Source organism: Eptesicus fuscus, chromosome 7 (assembly GCF_027574615.1).
Source record: "Eptesicus fuscus isolate TK198812 chromosome 7, DD_ASM_mEF_20220401, whole genome shotgun sequence".
NCBI classification, from domain to species: domain Eukaryota; kingdom Metazoa; phylum Chordata; class Mammalia; order Chiroptera; family Vespertilionidae; genus Eptesicus; species Eptesicus fuscus.
In genome coordinates, this window is record NC_072479.1 from 101,826,389 (window position 1) to 101,846,385 (window position 19,997).

At 61.6% G+C, this 19,997-nt stretch overlaps 1 protein-coding gene across 2 annotated transcripts; it reads right to left on the reverse strand.

Moving 5' to 3' along the window:
- Positions 1–2,347: 2,347 nt before the first annotated feature.
- SUN2 (Sad1 and UNC84 domain containing 2) lies at positions 2,348–19,500 on the reverse strand. 2 transcript variants are annotated; one of them, XM_054719538.1, is made up of 18 exons: positions 19,260–19,500; positions 16,091–16,249; positions 15,044–15,228; positions 14,601–14,738; positions 14,014–14,109; positions 13,550–13,643; positions 12,874–12,944; positions 11,403–11,530; positions 8,900–9,154; positions 8,438–8,515; positions 7,931–7,974; positions 7,241–7,406; positions 6,712–6,933; positions 6,360–6,444; positions 5,861–5,976; positions 5,545–5,712; positions 5,125–5,217; positions 2,348–3,917 (listed from the first exon to the last, which is right to left on the reverse strand). In XM_054719538.1, the coding sequence occupies exons 2-18, from the start codon at positions 16,210–16,212 to the stop codon at positions 3,804–3,806; spliced, it is 2,175 nt and encodes a 724-aa protein (XP_054575513.1). In that variant the 5' UTR covers positions 16,213–16,249; positions 19,260–19,500; the 3' UTR covers positions 2,348–3,803. The 2 variants fall into 2 exon arrangements, with proteins under 2 accessions (XP_054575513.1, XP_054575514.1); XM_054719539.1 differs by lacking the exon at positions 14,014–14,109.
- Positions 19,501–19,997: the final 497 nt, after the last annotated feature.

Sequence of the window (19,997 nt, forward strand, 5' to 3'; positions counted from 1 at the left end):
GGCCCTGAACCAGCCTGGCTGAGCTGTGGACTGGAGCCCTCCGTTTAGGGTGGACTAATGGGCAGAGGTGTGTTCTTTTTCTGGCCGGGGCAGACACCCAGCTGGCTGGGTCCTTCTTCAGCCTTGCCTCCCTCTTGTCCCCAACCCTTCTCCTGTCCTGCTCCCAGACTGCTGGTCCCTTCACGCCCCTCTCCCAGCTGATTCTAGTTTCCACCGGCCCATGGCCACCGACTGACCAGACCAGCACACAACATGGAAGCTTGTCCATGTTGACGGGAGGAGGAGCTGCCACTGAGAACACTGGTGCTCTGCCTGCCCAGCCCCGGTCTTAGAGAACAGGGCAGGCGGGGAGCCCAGCTTCTGGGAGGCAGGCGTGGCCTCACCAGCCACGCTCCCCCACCAGCTCTGACGCGGGACAAGTTCAGCCTTCTCTGAACAAGTTGCCTCCACGGCAAGAGGTGAATGCCTCCGGTGGTCAGAATTAATGAGGATGTATGTGAGGCCTCATGTGCCCAGCACGCTGCTTACATCCAGGCTGGTCCCCAAGTCCATAGCAGAGCTGGGGTCAGGCTCGAGAGAGGTGGCGTCGACAGGTCTGTCGTGTGGCGGGGCTGTGCCAGGTGTCCCCTCGCTTCATAGCCTGGGAGGTGGTGGTAGTGCCGTTGTTCTAGTCGGGGACACAAGCTCAGAGGAGCAGTGCCGCCAGCGGGCGGATGTTCCCACCCTGGCCCCTGGCCCAGCCATTCCCGCTCCGCTGCATCCTCGGCCCCCGCCCGTTCCTTTGTCTCCTGGCTGTTTCCCTCTTGCTTTTTGGCTCGTTCTGCTTACGGGGCTGCTGCCCACGGAGCCCTTCGTCATCAGGGCCCCGTGTTGAGCGGCCCTGCTCTGCCCCCGGTGGGAGCTGTGCGACTGGTGTTTCCTGGGCGCGGCCGTGGTAGACCCCCGAGCAGGTGGTGCCTCGTTTTGTTGGAGCTCCTCGGCCCCTGGGAGCATAACCACTGGGTGTTTGGAAGCTGTGGCCGCCCCGGCCTCTGTCCTCATGCTCAGGAGGCTGCTTTGGATCTGTGTGGCCCGCAGGGGCCGACCGAGTGCAGCGTCTCACTGTCCTCCACAGGGACCACACGAGTTCCCTGTGGGCCTCAGCCTGCCAACTCTCCGTTTGGAACACAACACCAGCCCTTTTGTAGTTGATGAAGAATAAAGTTGTTAATCTGGTCATCTCGAGTGGCAAATCCTGACCCTTCTGTGTGTGCGCTAGGGTTGGTGGCATCTCAATTCCGTCACATCACTGTCCCGCTGTTGGCTCCGGCACAGCATAGGGCAGCAGGACTGTGACATGGGCGGCGAGTGCACATTGGATGGGGCTAAGGGATGTACACAGGGAAGATGGTGAGTTGTGCTGTGAGGGGCCAGTAGGATTTGAACGTGTGCGGACAGGCAGAGGGTATGTGCCTGGCCCGAGGGCGAGAGAAGCCCCAAGCCCTGTGACTGGTAAGTTCCAGGGACTCATTGACGGCTTCTGCTCAGGGACGTCTCCTCTTGAAAATGGTGCTAGTTGCAGAGCAGGTGTTGAGCGGAACGGGAGGGAGAAGCGAGCAGCGGTGGGGGACGAGCCTTGTGTAGGACGAGCTCTTTCTTGGGACCCCAAGCTGAGGGGCTCTGAACTGGCCCAGGATCTCGGGGCTGGATTTGCACGCCACCAGGCACCCTCTGTGGCACTTTCCCCCAAGCCCCTCCCTGCTGACCAGCTCCTGCCTTCATTTTCTCAGCTGTGATGGGGACTGGCCCTGGGCCAGGTGTCATGGTCAACGAGGCGTGTGTTGGAGGGTCCAGTTGGGCACCGCCCCTGGCCCTCTGAGCAGCTCGTTGGAGACATGGACTCGGGAAGTGTTTAGGGGAAGGGCCAGGACCTGAGCTGGCAGCTTCTGGCTCTTCAGGACACGCGCGTCCGTGGCCCAGCCCAGGCTCAAGGGGCAGCTGTCTGACTCCCGTGGAGGAGATCGCAGCCCTGCGGGCAGCCGTGGTCACTAGTTAGGTAACTCATACGGCCCTAGGAGGTGCTTCCTAACATGACGTCAGGTCGGTTAATAAAGCCGCCCCACTTTCTCCTGCCGATCCCTGAGCCCAGAATCACTGGGGCAGGGCCTGCTCAGGCCCCACCTCCCACCACAGCTGGGTTTTAGCTGAGGCCTGGGTTTCTAAAGCAGGAGTGAGTCTTTGAGGCATTGTTTTGGCCAAGAATTCATTCTCGTTTCCCAAAAGAGATTCCCTGTGCAATGGCCAGATAAAAACCATGTATTCTCCACCCCCCGTCCCCTCACCCAAAAAAAACACCACAAAACACGTATTCCGTTAGTCCTGGGCATAATTTATTTTTTGCATAGGTATAAATTAGAATCCGGAGATAAAAAAAGTAAGAACCCAACAGTGCAGCATTTGTGACAGAAGAGCAGGGCAGAGGTGAGCAGGGCCAGTGCTGGAGGAGCACAGGAGGGCCTGGGCCTGGCCTTCAGCCCAGCTCCGCCCCGGGAGGCTTGGCCCTCCGGAGGGCGCCTGCCTGCATGGCAGCCCCTCTTGGCATCCGGGTTGCAAGGAACTGAAATCACCCAGCACCCCACAGAACAGGACTAGGAATCAAGCCCTTAGCTTTTCAGTTAAAAAAGCGACCTTGAAAAGTGTTCACGTAGTAACAGCAGGGCCAGCCGAGTCCAAAAACCCTGCCTCCCGCCCCTGCCCTCCCCCCATCCCCACCCCCCATAGAAAAAAGCCAGAAAGGAAGCGACTGAGCAAGAGCTGGAAGAGCCCTGAGGGGGTGCGGAGGGTGAGGGACCCTTACCCAGGGGCCTGATTGAGATGGGGCACAAGTCAGACAGTCCTCCCACCACGATACCCTGAAGATCACCATCGTCACTGGGCCACCAGGGGGCCTGGAGTCCTCTGCCTGCACCCTTCTAGCTAACCCCAGATGCACAGCCTCAGAGGGCGGGTCTGGGCTCCCTGCACCCTGGGGGATGTGGCAACTTGCTAAGGACAGGCAGGCCCCATCCCAGCATCGGACGAGCAGAAACAACTAGTGTCCCCAGCAGAGGGGACCCTACAGGGCTGGCCTGGGCCGCCCCGAGGCTCACAGGAGCAGACCTAGGGTACAAGGAGCCCCACGGCCCACCTCACGCCAGGACAAACAGTGTATAGAAGCCCTTGGAGGACCCTGTGGGCCAGGCTCTCCTGGGCCGATGGAACTGGCTTCTGCAGGAGCCCAGCCGCCACTCCCAGGAGCTTCCTGCCTACAGCCCATCCCAACCTGAACTGCGAGCACCCTCCTCCCATGGGGCCTCCATTCCCGGCCCCAAGCCCTCGCTGTGCCCCCGTGGCTCCGGCATGTGCATCATTCACGCACCACACACCTCCCAACAGAGCTTCCTGGGTGCCAGCCCCTCCGCCGTGGGCAAGGGGCAGTCAGTCAGGTCTTGCCCGCGGCTGCTGGACACGTCCACTCGTCACCGCTCCTGCCTCTCAGTCCCACATGATATGCTACATATATACACCCTCCCAGGAGGGGAAGCAGACCCCGGTGCCTGGCATGAGAACGAAGGATGGAAAGACACTGGAGCCAGCGGAGCCCCGGGAGCTGCCGCTGCTGGGCAAGCCCGGCACATTCCGTGTCCACTGGGCCAAGGGTTCTTGCTCCTGGAAGTCAGTGCGCTGATCAAGCATGTGGGGGAAGTGCAGGGGTGCTGCTCCCCGACTCCCAGAGAGGGGGGCGTGGCTGGCCTCCCCGCTGCTGGCAGCAGTGCAGGGGAGGCCTAGTGGGCGGGCTCCCCATGCACCCTGAAGCGGTAGATGCAGGTGTACTCGGGGTGGCCCCAGTTAGTCAGGATCCGCAGCTCCACCACCTGGTATGTGGCCATTTTGGGGTCCTGGGTGGAGAAGGAAGAGGGTAAGAGTGTCGGAGAGCCCTCAGCCCTCACTGGCAGCAGGCAGGCAGGAGGTGCCACCCCTCGGGCCAGGCCCCTGGCCCTGGGGCCTCTGAGCGACCTGGACTCCACAGCTCCTGTCTTCAGACCCTGCAGGAGTGTCCAGCTGGTGGGCCCAGGGGCTCCACCCGCCGGGGCCACAGAAGGATGGCCTTGTGGCTGAGCACCGGCCAATTCATCCCACACTGACAGCCCACAGGAGCGCTTGGTCACGGCAGCACTGCCTTCACGGAGTTTGCTGCTCTGTGTCGATGTTGGAAAAGAATCCCTTTTCTTTGAATTAAGCAGAATTTCTTTTCTTTCTCAAGTTGCCATCAGGCCTCTGTCCTCTATGCTCAAAAAGCCAGTTTCTGAGCCAGCTTTCGATGCCCCAGCACAGTGTCTCCTGCTCTTCCTCCCCCCTCCAGCCTCCTGTCCTCCACCCGCTCCTAAAGGCACAGTCTACACACACCCTGAGAAACCCCGGCTACTCCCATGGCTTCGTGATGGCCTGGAGCTCACAGCTCGGTCTATGTCAGGCCCGGTGACAGCACCACGGACCGTCTGACAGGTGCCTCAAACTCGGTGGCCAAGCCTGCCCCGTCTGCATCAGCCTCCTGGCTGCCCTCTCCACCTTCCCCTTCCCGGTTGTGTCCGCCACCTCTCAGCACCTGGTCGTCAGTTCTGGCTTGCTTTCCTACAGCCACTTCCCGACCGTCTCCCTGGCTCCAGGCTTGACCCCTTGGACTCACCATGCACACGGCCACAGTGATATTATGCTGCACATCATATTGTCACCTCTGCCTAAAACACAGCACTGCCCACCCCCTTCCACCCAACCCTGAGGGCTGAAATTCTTCGGCCTGGTGTCCAGCTCTCTTCCTGCCACTGTCCCTTCACCTCGCACCCCCGCCCTCACACTAGTGGACTCCAATCCTCACCCCTGGTGGAGGCTGCAGGGTCCCGGGCCCCAACAGCCCCAAGGAATCAACCTCCTGGAGAGCCTGGGGCTCTGCATTCTGGGAAGTCACTGAGACAGCTGTCCTGTTCGATGCCTTGGGCTGCGGGAGGGTGGGCGCTGTGGTTTCCTAACTGAACCCCGGGGCCTGGCACAGCGTGGTGGGTAGGGAAGTGAGTATGCCACCTCTGCGGGCACCACAGAATCCTGTACCTGAAAATAAAATGTCTGAATGGGCTCCCCGTCCTGGTTGTAGGTGAACTGGCCAAGGAGCGTCCCCTCCTGCTGCAGGTCTTCGTCAAACCCCTGCAAAGAGCACAGGATGAGGGAGGAGCCTGCTCTTGGACACGCGCCCCGGCCACCGAGAGCAGTGCCCCCCTCCTGTGCCCACCGTCCCCTCCCACCCTGGTGGACCGCAGGGGATCTGAGCACCGGGAACAGGGCTGCTGTGGGGTCTGTTTTTTCCTCCGAAGCCTGAGACAACTGGGATCCAAGTCCCATTTCCCACCTGGCACCATCTCTTCCAGATCTGCTCCCCGCCCCCAGCCAAAGAACGACCCCCAACTTTGTCCTCAGCAGAGACCCCCAGGTCCTCCCGCAGCTCTCCTCGGGCCCGCACAGTGGGATACTCACAAAGACAGCAAAGTCCTTGGGGGCACTGGAGATGGTGCTGTTGGGTGACAAGGACTTGGGCACATGCTCTAAGGTGACAGCCGTGGGGCGGATGCGGGCAGAAAGGCGGACCACGGCAAAGCCCTGGGGCCCCTGGAAGGCCCAGCAGTTGCCTGGGTGCACATCTGGCTGGAAGGGAAGAGCGGGTCAGGGCAGGGCTGGGGACAGAGCCGCCCCGAGTGCAGCTCTGGCTGACCTGGGGTGGGGCGGCCGCCCAGCTGCACAGGAGACTGCGCAGGACCCTGCTGCCCCCGCCTGGTGCCCGCCTGGTACCCACCTGGAGGATGACACGGGGCGACTGGGAGTGGTACCACAGGGGGATGCCGAAGAGGCTGAGGAGGGCCGTCTTGGTCTCATAGGTCTCGGAACATCGGGTGCTGATCACACTGGCCCCTGACCCAGGAAAGAAAGAGGTGTGGGGGCCTGGGGCCGGGCGGGCAGGGGAGGGAGACCAGACAACCAGCTCAGCAGCCAGAAGGACCCCGGCTGAAAGGGCTGAGGCAGCCCGAGGGGGGACCACTACTGCCCGTGTCCTCTCTGGGGATGGAGGGCAGAGGCCCAGGCCCAGTCTGTACCCCCAACCCAGACCACAGGGCAGCTGTCAACAGCCTCATCCCAGCCAAGGATGGCGCCCGGCACGTCGCGGGCCTTTGTGGTGAGTTCTGGGTTGGGTGACTTCTGATAAGCCCTGCTTGCCTAGCACACGGCTGCTCCGGCAGGTGCCAGAGGCCAGTGCGGGGACCAGGCTCGGCTGCGGAAGGAGAGTGCGCACACACCTCCGGACTCCAGCGCGTAGTCCACCATCCCGATGCGGTCCTCACTGTAGCGCTTCAGGGCCTGGTTCACGATGCGGTGCACCTCCTAAAACGGGCGCCAGAGCAGGGGTGGCGGGAGCAGCCTCGGCCGCCCTCGGACCTCCCCTGCCGGGCCCTTCTGTGCTTGCCCCACGCTGGTCCAGCCACACGTGCCACCAGGCATAGTCCACCCTCCCGGACCCGCCCACAGCGACCACTGCGCCTCCTGCAGGGCCCGCACCAGGGAGGTGGCAGTGGGGGACGTGCGGGTCTGTGGCTCCGGGGAGGAAAGCAGTGTTTGTATAAGTGGGAGTCCCGGGGCATAATTTCTTACCTCCTCCGTCACCCCAATCACGCCTTCCTTCTGCAGCCTCAGCCCCAGGCTGGCCACCGCCTCCCTCGCCGACTTGCCCTGCATCTCGGCCACGTGGCTGAGGATCTTGCCCTCCAGCTCCTGCAGCCGAGCCTGCATCTCCTCTCGCTGAAGGATCCCCGTGCGGGCGCCCCCACCTTGGAGGAGGAACTGACTGACCCAGGCAGGGAACTGGGACTCCACCTAGGGACCGAAAAGAGGTCTCACTCTGGGATGCCGGCAGGGCGGAGTCTGGCTGGGGAGGGAAGCAGGGAAGGGGTGCAGGCCTGTGAGGGAGGGCCAGCATGTGCCTGCTCGGGCCACACAGATGGAAGGGTTATGAATGACCCATCCCTGTCTCCCAATCCAGGAAGACAACATCTGTGTCAAGTCCAGGGCCAGGGCTCGGGGGACTAAAGCTGCAGGGGCAGGAAACTGCCCCCTACAGATCCCAAGGACAGAGGGCCTCAGAGGGCGGGTGCTCAGCGGGGACCGGACGGCTCGGACTCACGTCATCCCGCACGGCCTGGAGCTGCTGCGGCAGGAGGCCCACTTGGTCCGCCACCGAGCTCTGCTGCAGGGCCAGGCCTGCCAGCTCCTGGCGCAGGCCTGCCAGCTGGCCCTCCAGCCGCCCCAGCTCCTTCATGGAGTTCTCCCGGAAGGCCTCCTGCGTCATCCTAGTCCCAGAGAGAGGAGAGAGCCATGGATGCTGGGGAACAAGAGGACCCCTCACTGGCTCCTGTGTGTGCGTGCCCACGCACCCAGGTGATGCAGGCCTGCTCGTGGAGATCCTGGCTGTGAGCACAGCGCCAGGTTTGCCTGACCCGCGAGCTCATTCCTCCCCGCTCCCTCTCAGCTCAGATCCATCGTTCACTCAGCCTCTGCCGCTCGCTCCCCCGTGCGCAGATGTCCAGGGCAGGGGAGGCAGCGTGTGAGGGTGTGCAGAGATGGTGTGTCTACATGAACCCACCAATCCCAGTTCTCCTGCAGGGCCCACCCCAGCCTCCACTGCACCTCAAGCACAGCCTAAAAGCACGGGGTCCTGAGCTGGCTTTCAGCCATCCCTCTCTCTGCTTAAAACAGTCAGAACTCGGCTCTGGGGCGCTGCTCCCCAGTCCTGCCTGGGGCGGGAGGCCGAGGGCAGGGGGAGGGGCAGGCCTAGGCCAGGCTGCAGGCCCAGGCCAGGCTGCAGGCCCATTACCTGTGCCACTCGGACTTCAGCTGCTGGATTCGGTCCTCAGACTCCTGTTGCAGGCACAAGGGAGAAATGCAAGCAATGTCAGGCTCAGAGCAATTGCCTTTCAGGATCTGTTCCCTTTGGGGTGTCTTTGCCTAACCACTTCCCTCCCCGGGGTCTCCCAGCTGCTCCAGCAAATGTCACACTGCCTCCGGGTCAAGGTCCCGTGCGAGTCTCCCCGTATCTGGAGCGCTTAGGCATGTCTACACCACGCATTCGTTCAGCATGCTAGACCCAGCACCACGGCCACTTGACTGTGCCCCTTCCTGTCCCCCGCAGGCTCCCAGTGTGTCCCCAAGACATTCCAGCCCAGGTGGGTTCAGTTCCAGCAGAAGTCAGGAGACCCCCCCCCCCTGCCCCCGCCCCACCCCACGTCTCAGCAGGCCCTTCGGGCGGCCAAGGTGCTCCCTCGGCCCTAGTCAGAGGTTGAGGTGGGTCAGGGCCCATGGGGGCCCCAGTGCCCCAGCCCACCTGGGAGGCGCGGACAATCTTCCGGAACAGGTCTTCCGCGTCCTGCTGGTGTTCTGCTCGCAGGGAGACCAGCTCTTCCTGTGGGCACAGCGGGAGGGCGGGGTCTCAGGAAGCTGCGCTCAGAGGGCCCCAGGCCCCAGTGAGTGGGGTGACTGCAATCCAGTCCAGGCCTATGTGATGGCACCCTTCACTCCCGGCCTCTCTGCCACGTGCCTCCTGGAAGCGTGAAGCCGCCCCTCGATCTTCACTGCACACCCACGGGTGCCAGGCACTGTGATCTACGTGCCCCCAGCTGAGCGGGGGCGTGGGTGCAGGTAGGAGAGCGTCCATGTGAGAGAGGAGAGAACTAAGACTGCCTCTCGCACGTCAGGGTGTGCAGGGTCTCCCCCTCCGCCCACACGCCCACGGTGTCACCCCCACGAGGCACTCAGCTCTAGCCCGAGACCACAGCGCCTCCCGCACCTGGATCCGGGCGGCGGTGTCCCTGCGGAAGTCCTCCTTCAGGGCGGCCTCTCGGCGGCTCACCAGCCCCTCCAGGAGCTCCAGCGTGTCCTCCTGGCTCAGGCCGCGGCCACTGCCCTCGCCAGCAGCCCCCTGCCGCAGCTCCAGGCGTTCCAGGCGCATGGCCTCCTTCTGCCACGCGGAGGAAAACTCGGCCGCAAGGGCTTCCAGGCGCCGCTCCAGGGAATGTACCCGGGACAGAATGCGCTGCTCCGCCTGCAGGGCAGAGGGAACAGCACATAATTTCTCACCTCCTCTGTCACCCCAAGTGAGAGGCCGGCCACAACAGTGCCCCCGGAGGAGGAACGGGAAGGAGTCTCAGACGCGCCCAGATGTGAACACCTGCTGGGTCCCAGGCCTCAGGCCAGTCTCTGCCCCACAGGTGTGAGTCCTGCAGCAGCCAAATGGGTTGGGGGGGAGGGGTACGGTGACAGCGAAGCACAGGGTACGGGACACACAGCGGCTGGAGGGGTCTGATCCCCAAGGAGGAGTGCACGTGGGACAGGAGATGGGGACACAGTGCCCTCCCCGAGAGGATCCGAATGGATGGCCACAGGGGCTGGTGAGCCCACCCCCCACCCCTCTCGCGGTGCACGTGTGCCAGAGAGCGTGGGGCTAAGAGGCTCAGCTGACTGTCAATAGCTCCCACTTCCCCCATCGGTGACTGCGGCTGAGACCACGCCATCTGAAAAGGCTCTTTTCCTCTGGAACTGGATGCCCCACAGAGAAGACCGAACACAAGTCATTTGGACGTGAGGGTGGCACTTGATAGCGTGCCATGAATTTTGAGAACCTTGTTGGCTTCACCACGAAAATCTTTGCCAAGAGAAAGCGTAAACACAGCCTGTCGACTACCAAACGGCAAGGCCACTGGGTACAGAGGTCAAGTCTGATTTTCAAAAATTCCATTTTTGGCATGACTCAAAAAGCAAACAAGCAGTAAAAAGTCATGCTCGTGACCTCTGCCCCTCCACCAGTGCCCGCACCACCCCCTCCCAAACGAGGCAACTATTTTTATTGGTGTCTTTATGCAAATGTAACTTTTTCTTTTCTTTTTTTTATAAAAAACAGTGGTTCTGAAATTGAATCATATTTAATGTCTTTACTAATGATTAAAAAAGGAAGTTTTATAAATGCCAGAATGTCATCAAATTAAATTCAGCAAGATACAAGCAAAGTTAAATAACTATAATAGTTTTAATTTTCCATTGTGGCCCTCAGGACCTGCGCACACAGTCTGGTTATTTGTGCACTTCACACACACACACACACACACACACACACACACACACACGGACTGCAGGCTCTCTGAGGTACACCTGGGCCTGTCGCACCTGCCCCTGGCAGGTTGCAGGAGTGGCCCCCGTCCTCCCTGCCGGCAGGTGCACCTGTGGGGCGTGGCCTGCAGGTGCCCCATGGAGAGGCGGAGCCTGTCTCCTGCTTGAATCTAGACTGGCTCTGCGGTTTGCTGAGGCCAACAGACTGTGGAGGATGCTAGTTCCAGCCGAGGCCTCAGAGGGCCTGGCCTGATTCTGCTCTTCGGAACCCTGCACGGCTGCTGAGAGAACACAACCGGGCTAGCCTGTTGGACGACAAAGGCGCAGGGAGCCCCGCCCGCCCCGCTGACCCAGCAGCCAGCCGCAGACACACGGGGAGCCCAGCCCAGGCCAGCCTGTCCTTGCTCGGACCAGCAGGGCCAGCTAGCGGACCCGCAGACTCACAGCTAATCTAACACTTGTACTTTAAGGCACTAATTTTAGGGGTGGTTTATCTGTGCTAACAGATGACCTTATTCATAGAAGTGCTCAGTAAATACAGGATGGGGCAAAAGTAGGTTTACAGTGGTGAGTACGCGAAACAATTTATTTTTGTATTATTTATTAATTATTGTATTAATATTTTAAAATATATTTTATTGATTTCTTACAGAGAGGAAGGGAGAGGCATAGAGAGTTAGAAACATTGATGAGAGAGAAACATCGACCAGCCGCCTCCTGCACACCCCCTACTGGGGATGTGCCCGCAAGCCAGGTACATGCCCTTGACAGAATCAAACCCGGGACCCTTCAGTCCGCAGGCCGACGCCCTATCCACTGAGCCAAACCGGTGAGGGCTATTGTATTATTTTCATATGAACAACTGTGAACCTGCTTTTGCCCACCCTGTACTTGTGAATTGTGTGGGAAGGAATACAGCAATAAGACGACTTGTCTGATTCCGTTTCCTGTTTTCTGTGCTCAGGATGGTGGGAACTGTGGGGCAGTTCTGAGTCACAGCTGAGCAGACTGCCTCCCGATACGTCCACTCCGAATGGCAGAGAAAGGGGTGCCCGGGGGAGGGGCAGTGTCCCAGCTAGGGTGGCACCACTCTCAGCCGTGTGCGCCAGGTCCAGGAGGGCCGGTCTACGTGCAAGGAAACCAGCGGCGAACAGCGGCGGCGGGAGCCTGCGCGCTCAGACACTCACCTGGAAATGCGGGGAGGAGTCCCTGGGCTCCCACACCTCATGCTGCTGGCCGCTGCCCCGCGCTGCCCACCAGGACACCAAGGTGGGGTGGACTGTGTGCAGGCCGTAGGGGTAGAAATTCCAGGCACCTGGACACAGGGGAGAGGCTGGTTACCTGGCGGGGGCCGTGAGCGCGAAGGCGCACACGCTGAGGCTCCCGCCTACTCAGTGTCGGCTATCTGCTATCCGTAGCTGGTCTTATCCTTGCGAGCCATGAGCCATATTGGCCGCGGAGTCTCCATCCAGCAGATGCCACACTTGTCACTCGTCGGCCGGGAAGCACGTGACCACCCGGCTTTGAGCCAGGCCCTCTGGACACGCCCTCACGCTCTGCACTCCCAGCAGGCTCCTGGGCCCGCCCTCTGCCCTTCAGACTCGCACTGTGCATCTCCTGGGGATGCGTCAGGAAGACATCACCAGCTCCACAGGGTGAGGGGGAAGCGCAAAGTAAACGGAGTTAACTCCTGGGACAGTGCTCCCTGAACAGACGCTGCACAACTATACAGGGTGCTATTACTTTAAGGGCGATGCCGTTCCCAGTGGATATGAACAAGCTGTTCTTGTAACAGGAAACGAAAAGGAAATGGAACACCTGGGAAAAGGTTCTACCTTGGTATTGGTAAAAGAAATACAAGTTGGATAGATGCTCAACCTATAAAACCAACTCTTTAAAAAACAAAACAAAACATGATCTTTAATTGTAAATTGGTACAGTCATTAAAACTGAGCCTGCGGGCCATGGAGGCAACCCGTGGAAGTGTGAAACTCACGTGAAACTGTCAAATGAAAAGTTGACACACGTGTGTGTGTCTGAGTGTGTGTGAGTCCCATGACAGAGACTGGGACAACCTCATGATGACAGGTCCCTGCTGTAAAAGGCGCACTCACTTCTCTTTACTGCTTCATTGTTTTGATCTTAAAGATAGCTGACGATTGAACTTAATCTTGGAACAATAATTCACTCACCCAGACTATGTCCTGATTTGGAATGGAGAGAAATGACCACTAATAATAATGGCACCGAAGTCCCTGATTTTCACCCCAATATTCCTGTACTAGGCCATGTCTGGGCCCTGGTGGCTCCAAGGCTCCTGTTGACATGCCTGGCAGTCCAGTGTAGCTACCTCAACTGAGGACGAGATCAGCGGGTGGGGGCATTTCCCCTTTCACCCACTGGACACCCTGAGAACGCAGCAGCGTCGGGCAGCAGAGGACCCAGGAGAGCCAGACAGGCGTGGCCTGGGGCTCCGGGCGCAGGTGCCCGGTCCGACCCACTCGTCCTGCCTCCCTTCTCTGGCCGGTGATCACCATCCCTCTAGATTTCAGTTCTGCTCAGCCCTGCCTCCGCCCACAGTGCCCTGCGCTGCTGGCTCCGCAGCCCCATTTCGGCAGCTCCTGTCCTACCGTCTCCGGTGACGGCGGGTCAGCTCACCGTAGGTCAGGCCAGTCAGGAGCAGCAGCAGCAAGAGGAACCACAGGAACGTCTTCAGGGATGAGAAGCGCCTGGACCGGGGGTGGGGTGGGGTGGGGCGGGCAGGGAAGGCGGACACGTCAGAGGCTCAGGGCCTCTCGGTCCCCCGGAGTCCCTGGAGATGGTTTTCTGCGTGCTAACGTAACGGGGACAATGATGGCCCTGTGAGTTTTACTGATGTTATTAAAAATAAGTAGTGGAGTCTTTAAAAAAAAACACTAGAATTTTCATATACAGAAGTCCTCTATGCAAGCAAACATAGAAAAAAGTATGGAACTCCTTAAACAACATTTTCTTTTTAGAAAAATGGGAAGACTTTTCTCGGTGCCATGAATCCATCCTCGCCCCTCTTCTCAGCATAGCTGGCCCCACTCCAACCAGGATACAGCCAGAGCCACCCTGACTTCCGGCCTCGACCTCTTCCTCTGCCAATGGGCCCGTTCCCAAAGCCCGGCACGAACCACAGCCTCAGGCAGCCCTGGAGTCGAGGCGGGACCTGGGGTCCAGGCCGTCACGGGGCCGGAGGGAAACTGACTGCTGGGCCAGAGCCCAAGGCCCCCCCAGCAGGAAGGGCCCGGCTGGTCTGAGACTCAGCCTGGGACTTCCTGACTCACTGTCCAGGAGGAGTCTCGCTCACCTGGTTAAAACGAAGACGTCGAGGAGGGAGGCAGCCGTCGTCAGGCGGTACCAGGTGGTGCCGACCCACCAGTAGAGGAGTCCGAAGAGCCGGCCTGGAAGAGGGACCATCAGGCCTAAGTGCCGCCCTGAGGGGCGGGGCCTGCAGAGTACCCCTCTCTCCCCCTGGGGTTCTCCTGCCTCGCCACACCCCCCCGCCGGGCACCTCTGTCCTGTCCTCTGGCCACCAGTCCCCCTAACCACCCCTCCCCCCACCCACTCCACCAGGGCCCTGCGCCACAGCCGCTCCTGCCCTTCCGACCGCGAGGATGTTCCCACGGCTCTTGGCCCCTGTGATTATTCTAGAATGAGCTTCCCGATGGTCCTACAGCCCCTCTGTGTGGGCCGGACACCGGCGGAGAGATGGGCGAGAAGGGGCTGCTGCAGGGAACGGAGACAATCGTGCACAGAACAGCCAGCACCCACCTGGGAAGGTGACCGCCGTCCAGAAGAAAGAGCCTGCCCGAGAGACCGCGCCCCTCAGCCGTGAGCCTGCGCCCTGCTGGGCCGCCTCCGAGTACCCTGCAGGGAGGGAGCGGCTCTGTCTGTCCTCTCTCAGGGGAGCCTGGGACGGGAACTGCCCGCCTCGGTCTCCTCCCTTAGACGGTGCACTGGGACCCGCACCACTCTCCACATTCCCAGTGCCACACCGGCTGGTGCGTCTGATGACGGAGCTTTCGACGGGTTTCTGACACTTTACTTCCCCTGAGCTCCCTGCCTGCCCCCTCCCCTCACCCACTGCTCAGAACCAGACCCACGGGTCAGGCACCTCCTCAGTGTGAAGTCTGTGTAAAACGCTTGCTGGAAGTGAGCAAACAATGGAGTTGACCTTGACCGTAGGCCTAGTGGGGCAGGGACGGCCCATGGTGCTGAGGGACACCCCAGGCTGGGGTTCAGGGTGCTACAGGCACGGGAGGGACGCCAGAGGGTCTGCGGAGGCGCCTGTCCGACGCCAGGCTCCCTCAAGCTGTCAGGGAGCCCGGGCGGGCGGTCCGAGGCTGAGTGTCACCTACCTACGTAGTCATCCTCGGAGGAGTAGCCGGAGGAGGACCCCGGGAAGTCCTCGGAGAGCTTGGCCCCCACCAGTCCGTTGATTTTGCTGCTCTCGGTGTCCCCTGTGCCTCTCCTCCTCCTCACCCGCAGGTCCTCGCCTGAGGAGGGAAGAAGGCGGGGTTCTCAGGGCACAGAGATGCCGAGGAGGGAACCCCGGGGGGCCCTGTGGGGAGCCCCTGGTGGACTCTGTCCTTGGCCTCTCCCGGGAGGGTGAGCTGGGCCCAGCCCCTCTGTCTCCTGGGCTCGGAGCGGCTACGTGGCTACTTCATCATCTGCAGGGACCTGGGAGGTGACACCTGGGAGCCCCCCTCTGGCCCGCAGGGTCAGGAACCCTGGGTGAGGGAGCCGGCTCTTGGGACCTTGTCTGAGAGGAGGCAGAGCCCAGGAGAAAGGTTCCACTCACTCCAATAGGGGTCACCGTGCAGCTGGTCATCGAGGATGGAGCTCCTGGCCAGCGAGGCGGCCCGGGGGCTGCCGTAGTAGGACTCCCTGACCACGGACTCGCTGTAGTAGGTGTGTGTGTCCGAGGGGCCCAGCTGGGGCGCTGGGGAGGGGCGCTTCGTGCTGCTGGATTTCCTCTTCACGGTCCTGCGGTGTCAGCGGGAGGGGAGAGGAAGGTGAGCCGGGACCAGGACAGGAAGCCAGGCTCTGCACTCCTGTAGTGAGTGGGTTGGCCTTGTTGCTAGGCAACGAACAGCCGCGGGGCTTCAGCCGGGCAGAGCACAGGTAGCTCCTCCGCTCCCATTATCTCCTCATCTCACCAGCAGGGAGATGGTCAAGGTGATGAGTCGAGACTCAAATCTAGGTCTCTAACTTCAAAGCCAGGCTTTTTCTCACGCTTCTTAATGATTAGTAATTTGTACAACCCACTGAAAACCCAGACGAGCCCAACTGGCCTCCAGGAGCCTCGGGGGCTGCTCTGAGGGCTCATGTCTGCGAGGGGGGCAGGGTGAGGGGGGCAGGGTGAGGGGGGCAGTGGGGGGGCACCCGCCTCACTCATCTCCTGGTGCCCTGGGACCCCCTCCTCTCCTCGGAGGCGTGGCTGGCCCTCCCGAGGCCCGGCACGCGGTGAGTGCAGGTCCGGGGGCCATGACGGGGGGTGGGGGGTGGGAGGGGGCACACCTGCCCCTCACAGCAGAAGGGGTTCCTGTGAGCCCAGCTGGTGGTGCGGGTTTCCGGCCTGGCTTTTTCTTGAAGCTGCCTCTCCCCACTTCCTGTTCTCTGAGCACAAGGCCACAGCCTGGCTCACAGGAGGGGGAAGTGGTACTCATCCTGGCCTCCTCATAGGAGTGGTGTCCTCTGGACTGGACATGGGCGTCTTATCTCTGCCCATGAAGGTCACGACAGGGAGAGGCCGTGCAGGGATGCCCAGCCCGCTGCTCTGCGCTGCAGCACGATCCACGGGGTGGGGGTGGGGGTAAGGGTGGGGGTGGCGGCGGCAATCCCCTACCGGAAAGGACTGTCCTTAAACAGGGTGCTCTGGCTCCCCGCCACGGAGCTCCCGCCGCTGCTGCTGCCGCCGTCGTCGTCCGCCTGGGAGTAGCGCGTGAGGCGCTGGCTTCGACGAGACATGATGAGGTGGGACGGGGACCCCTCCCCTAAAGAGAGTCTTGGGAGAGAAAGGAGGGCAGGTGAGGCTTGGGGCTGTGGTAGACCCTACCCGGCGGAGGAGAGACCAGGCATTTTCTCCTTCAAAACAGCCTGCGATGTGGGAGACAGCCCCCCACCCCCACCCCCACCCCCTGCTGCGGCCCGCGCCTGCCCTGGGCTCACTCAGTGCCCGGCAGCCTCTTTCCACAGGTTTGCTAATTTTCGGTTTATCTGTCACTGAGCTCGGTGAGAGCCAGAACTGGCCTTCCGCAGCCTCTGGCCTGTGGCACACGCGAGGCACACAGGAGATGCTGAATGAAGGCCTTGATCACTGCCGCCCGGCACAGCCCCGCCAGCCCAGCCGCTCCACTGCACTGCCCTCTCCCCAGAGCAGGGTCCACTCTCATCCTAGCCGTTCCCCTGGGGGAACACGCTTTCCTTTTCTTTCCTGTAGCTCTACTCATTGACCAGGGCCCCAGCCACACGGTGACGCCAGGACCCTTTCCCTGGCCAGCCCCCTGCAACTCTAACACGGGTTGTACGCTGTGTCCCCTCGGCTAGTTACTGCCCCGCCGCATCAGGACATCTCGTTGTCATGGTGATGGTAAAACACTTAGTAAAAGCCTCCTAGGTACCTGGCTCCTACAAACCCATTTCTGATCCTGCAAGCAAGGGAGACGTCATTAGTCCCATCGTGCAGCGGAGGAGCCTGGGACACCGCTGATGGGTGACTTGCCCACAGCCACCCAGCCCCTACGTGACTGAGCCGGGTTTTGAGCTCAGATCTGACATGTGACAGGGCTGGCTCTTTCCACCCCACCGGGAAGGGTTCAGGTTGTTTCAGGAGTGTGTTGTGTGGCCCCAACTAGAGTCTCCATAGCCTCGAATATGTTCAGAACAGGCTGCAGATAAAGTTGTTACACAACAGATATTTGCTAACAAACTAACAAAACGGGCCGTGGAGCAGCGGTGTGGGAACACAGGGGCGGACACCAAGGCTCTGGAACTGCTGAGGCCAAGGAGGTCCGGGGGGAAGGCCCGTTCTGCGCTGGCCGGTCTGGCTCAGTGGAAGGAGTGTCGGCCTGCGGACTGGAGGGTCCCGGGTTCCATCCCGGTCACAGGCATGTACCTCGGATGCAGGCTCTGGCCCTGGATGGGGCATGTGCGAAGGCAACCAATTGATGTGCCGCTCTCACATGGATGTTTCTGTCTCTCTCCCTTCCACTCTCGCTAGAAATCAATGGAAAAATATCCTCAGGTGAGGATTAACAACAACAAAAGAAAAAAAGAACAAATGTGAGCTCTTCTTTAAAAAAACAACACAAAAAACCCACGTGTGGTCCTGCCATCCAAGGAGGACTAATAAGCTCCAGAAACCCAAATTCAAAATCTCGGGTGACAACGTGAGGTGTCACCGTGCACACGCCGCCTCTGCCAGTCCGTGTGACGGTCACGGGGACCTCGGCCCACTCGAGAGGTCCTTGTCCTTGACACCTGCTATCACTTCTGAGACGCCTGGTTGATGTGTAAATGACTAGTTCTCCCTAACACATCCCGACTCAGGCTATGGAAACCAGAAGGTCTGGTTAGTCCAGCTGGCGGATTCTAGAAAGTTCTCTTCGGAAAAACAAGCAGCCTCACGTCTTGGTCTCACTGGCGTCTTCTGGGGTGGGACGTTCACCTGACATCTCCCTCCGGCTCTAGCCGGGCTTGGTGAAGGGCTGATGGTAGTAGCCGCTTGGTGAAGGGCTGATGGTAGTAGCCGAAGCAGGAAGCGGGCCTGGGTTCTGGTCTATATTCCACTCCTTATATGGTAACTCCCTCCCCTACTGCCCTCCCCACCTGAGGCTCCAGCTGCCCACACAGCCCCTCCTCTCACCTCCCGCCCCGCTGAGTGGAGGCCTCCACTGTGGGGCAGAAACAAAGCAATGTGTTTACACAATACTGAGGGCCTGGGCGGCCAGAACATACATATTCATATGGACGTGGAGGGCGGGGGGTGTGCTGAGAACTGTCAGCCCTGCAGCCTCCCCGAGGGGCCTGCCGTTCCTGGGGCACGCTGGGATCACAAAACAGTTTGCAATTGAATTTGGGTTTCACAAGAGGAAAAAGGTCAAGGCTTCCTCCTCCCGAAACAAACCAGGAGATAAGCCTCTAGAAGCTCAAGTCTTTTGCATAGGAGAGTAGACAACGCCCCCAACACACATCAGTTAAGAAACCCGCAACTAAAACATCCCTCCCCACTTCTGAGCTGAGCCACATCCTTTCCTCCTCGCCACCTTCCTCCATGCCCATCACAGACTTGTAGGACACTCTCTGCCCCGTGTCCAGACTGAACGCAGATCTTGGGTACCTCCCGCGGGCCATTTCCACGCGGGGCACTTCCCACTGCGTTTCCTCCCTCCCGGGGCCCAACACGCTCCCGGTGCCAACTCCCCTCCCTCCCCGAACCGGCAGCGATGTTTACAACCACACGCCGCCCCTGCTCCTCCGCTCCCAGGCGCACTCCGCCCCCTCCGTGTTTGGGTTCTTTTTAGAACTCGGCCAAACGGGCCTGCTCCTGCTCCCAGTGTGAAAGGCAGAGGAGAGAACTGCCTGTCCCTGGAAGCTGCCCGCCTGGCACGAGAACCTGGGCACTGCCCGGGGCTGGCTGGAGGCAGCCGGGTCTCCACTCTCCTCCTCCCGGAGGTTCTGCCCCGGGAAGTCCCGCCTGGAGACATCCGCCCTCGGGGGGACCAGCGGGCGGCCGGCCCTGGGGGCGGGGGCCCGCCGCGGTGAGTCAGGGCGGCCCGCTGGCCTGGGCACGGCGCGGCCCCTCCCGGCCGGCCCAGGGGCGTGCGCCGGGCGGGGCTGGAGCCGGGCCCAGCCTGGCCCGGAGGAGAAGCAGGCCAGCAGCTCGGCCATGGCCGGAGCGGCCCAGGGATGACCCGGGGTCAGGCGGGGCCCGGCGCCCGCGGGGAGGCGGACAGGGCCGGCCACCACCCTCGCCCCGCGCGTCTGCCCGCCAGGGGCCCGCGGCCGGCTGTTACCTGCTGTTCCGCGCGGGGCCGGGCGTGCGAGGCCCGCGCTGCCGCCCGGGCGCGCCCCCTTCGCGTCGGGATCCCGGGTCGGCTCTCGGTGCGGGGCCCGGGCGCAGGGAGCGGCGGCGCGGAGCGAGGTCGGCGGGCGGGAGCTGCGGACAATGCGGCCCGCGCACAACTGCGCGGCGCGAGTGGGGCCGGGCGGTGCGCGCGTGGCCGAGTGTGTATGTGTGCGCCTGTCTGTCAACCCTGACAGGCCGCCGCCCATTGGCGAGGCCCCGCCCGCTGTCCCGCCCACCGCCGCCGCCCATTGGGCGGTTTGAACACAAAGGCCCCGGCTGGCCCCGCCCGCCGCGTGGGCCCCGCGGGCCGGGCGCGCCCAGTGAGGAGTCCGCGCGTGGGAGACGCGGGCGCGAGGGCGACGTCTGGGCGCCGAGGACTCAGCGGCAGCCGGCGGTGGCGGTCGGCTGGGTGTCGCTGCGCACTTGACTCAGGCCCAGTGGGTCACACACCCGAGGGCTCCTTCGCGCGCTGCACACCTCGCGTGGCCTCCTGGCCGCGGCCTCCCAGCGCCCCGCCAGCGGACTCGACAAGGCGGGAATGCCAGCAGATTATAGGCATGGGTGCTGGGGCACAGCCTCCGGGGGGATGGCCCGAGGGCGTGGGGAGCAGACTCTCGCCTACTGGAGTGAGTAGTGAGCTCCCCGCGAACTCAATAAATTATCCAAGGCGCCTGCGTAATTGTCC

Bases quoted from the DNA above. Each gene is read 5' to 3' on its own strand.
- SUN2 (XM_054719538.1), bottom strand. From the start codon at position 16,212: ATGTCTCGTCGAAGCCAGCGCCTCACGCGCTACTCCCAGGCGGACGAC. The intron at 14,110-14,600 runs GTAGGTGACACT...CCCTCCCTGCAG, and splicing joins CTCCGAGGATGACTACGTAG to GGTACTCGGAGGCGGCCCAG. The intron at 5,713-5,860 runs GTGGGTACCAGG...CTTCCCTTCCAG, and splicing joins CGCCCCGTGTCATCCTCCAG to CCAGATGTGCACCCAGGCAA.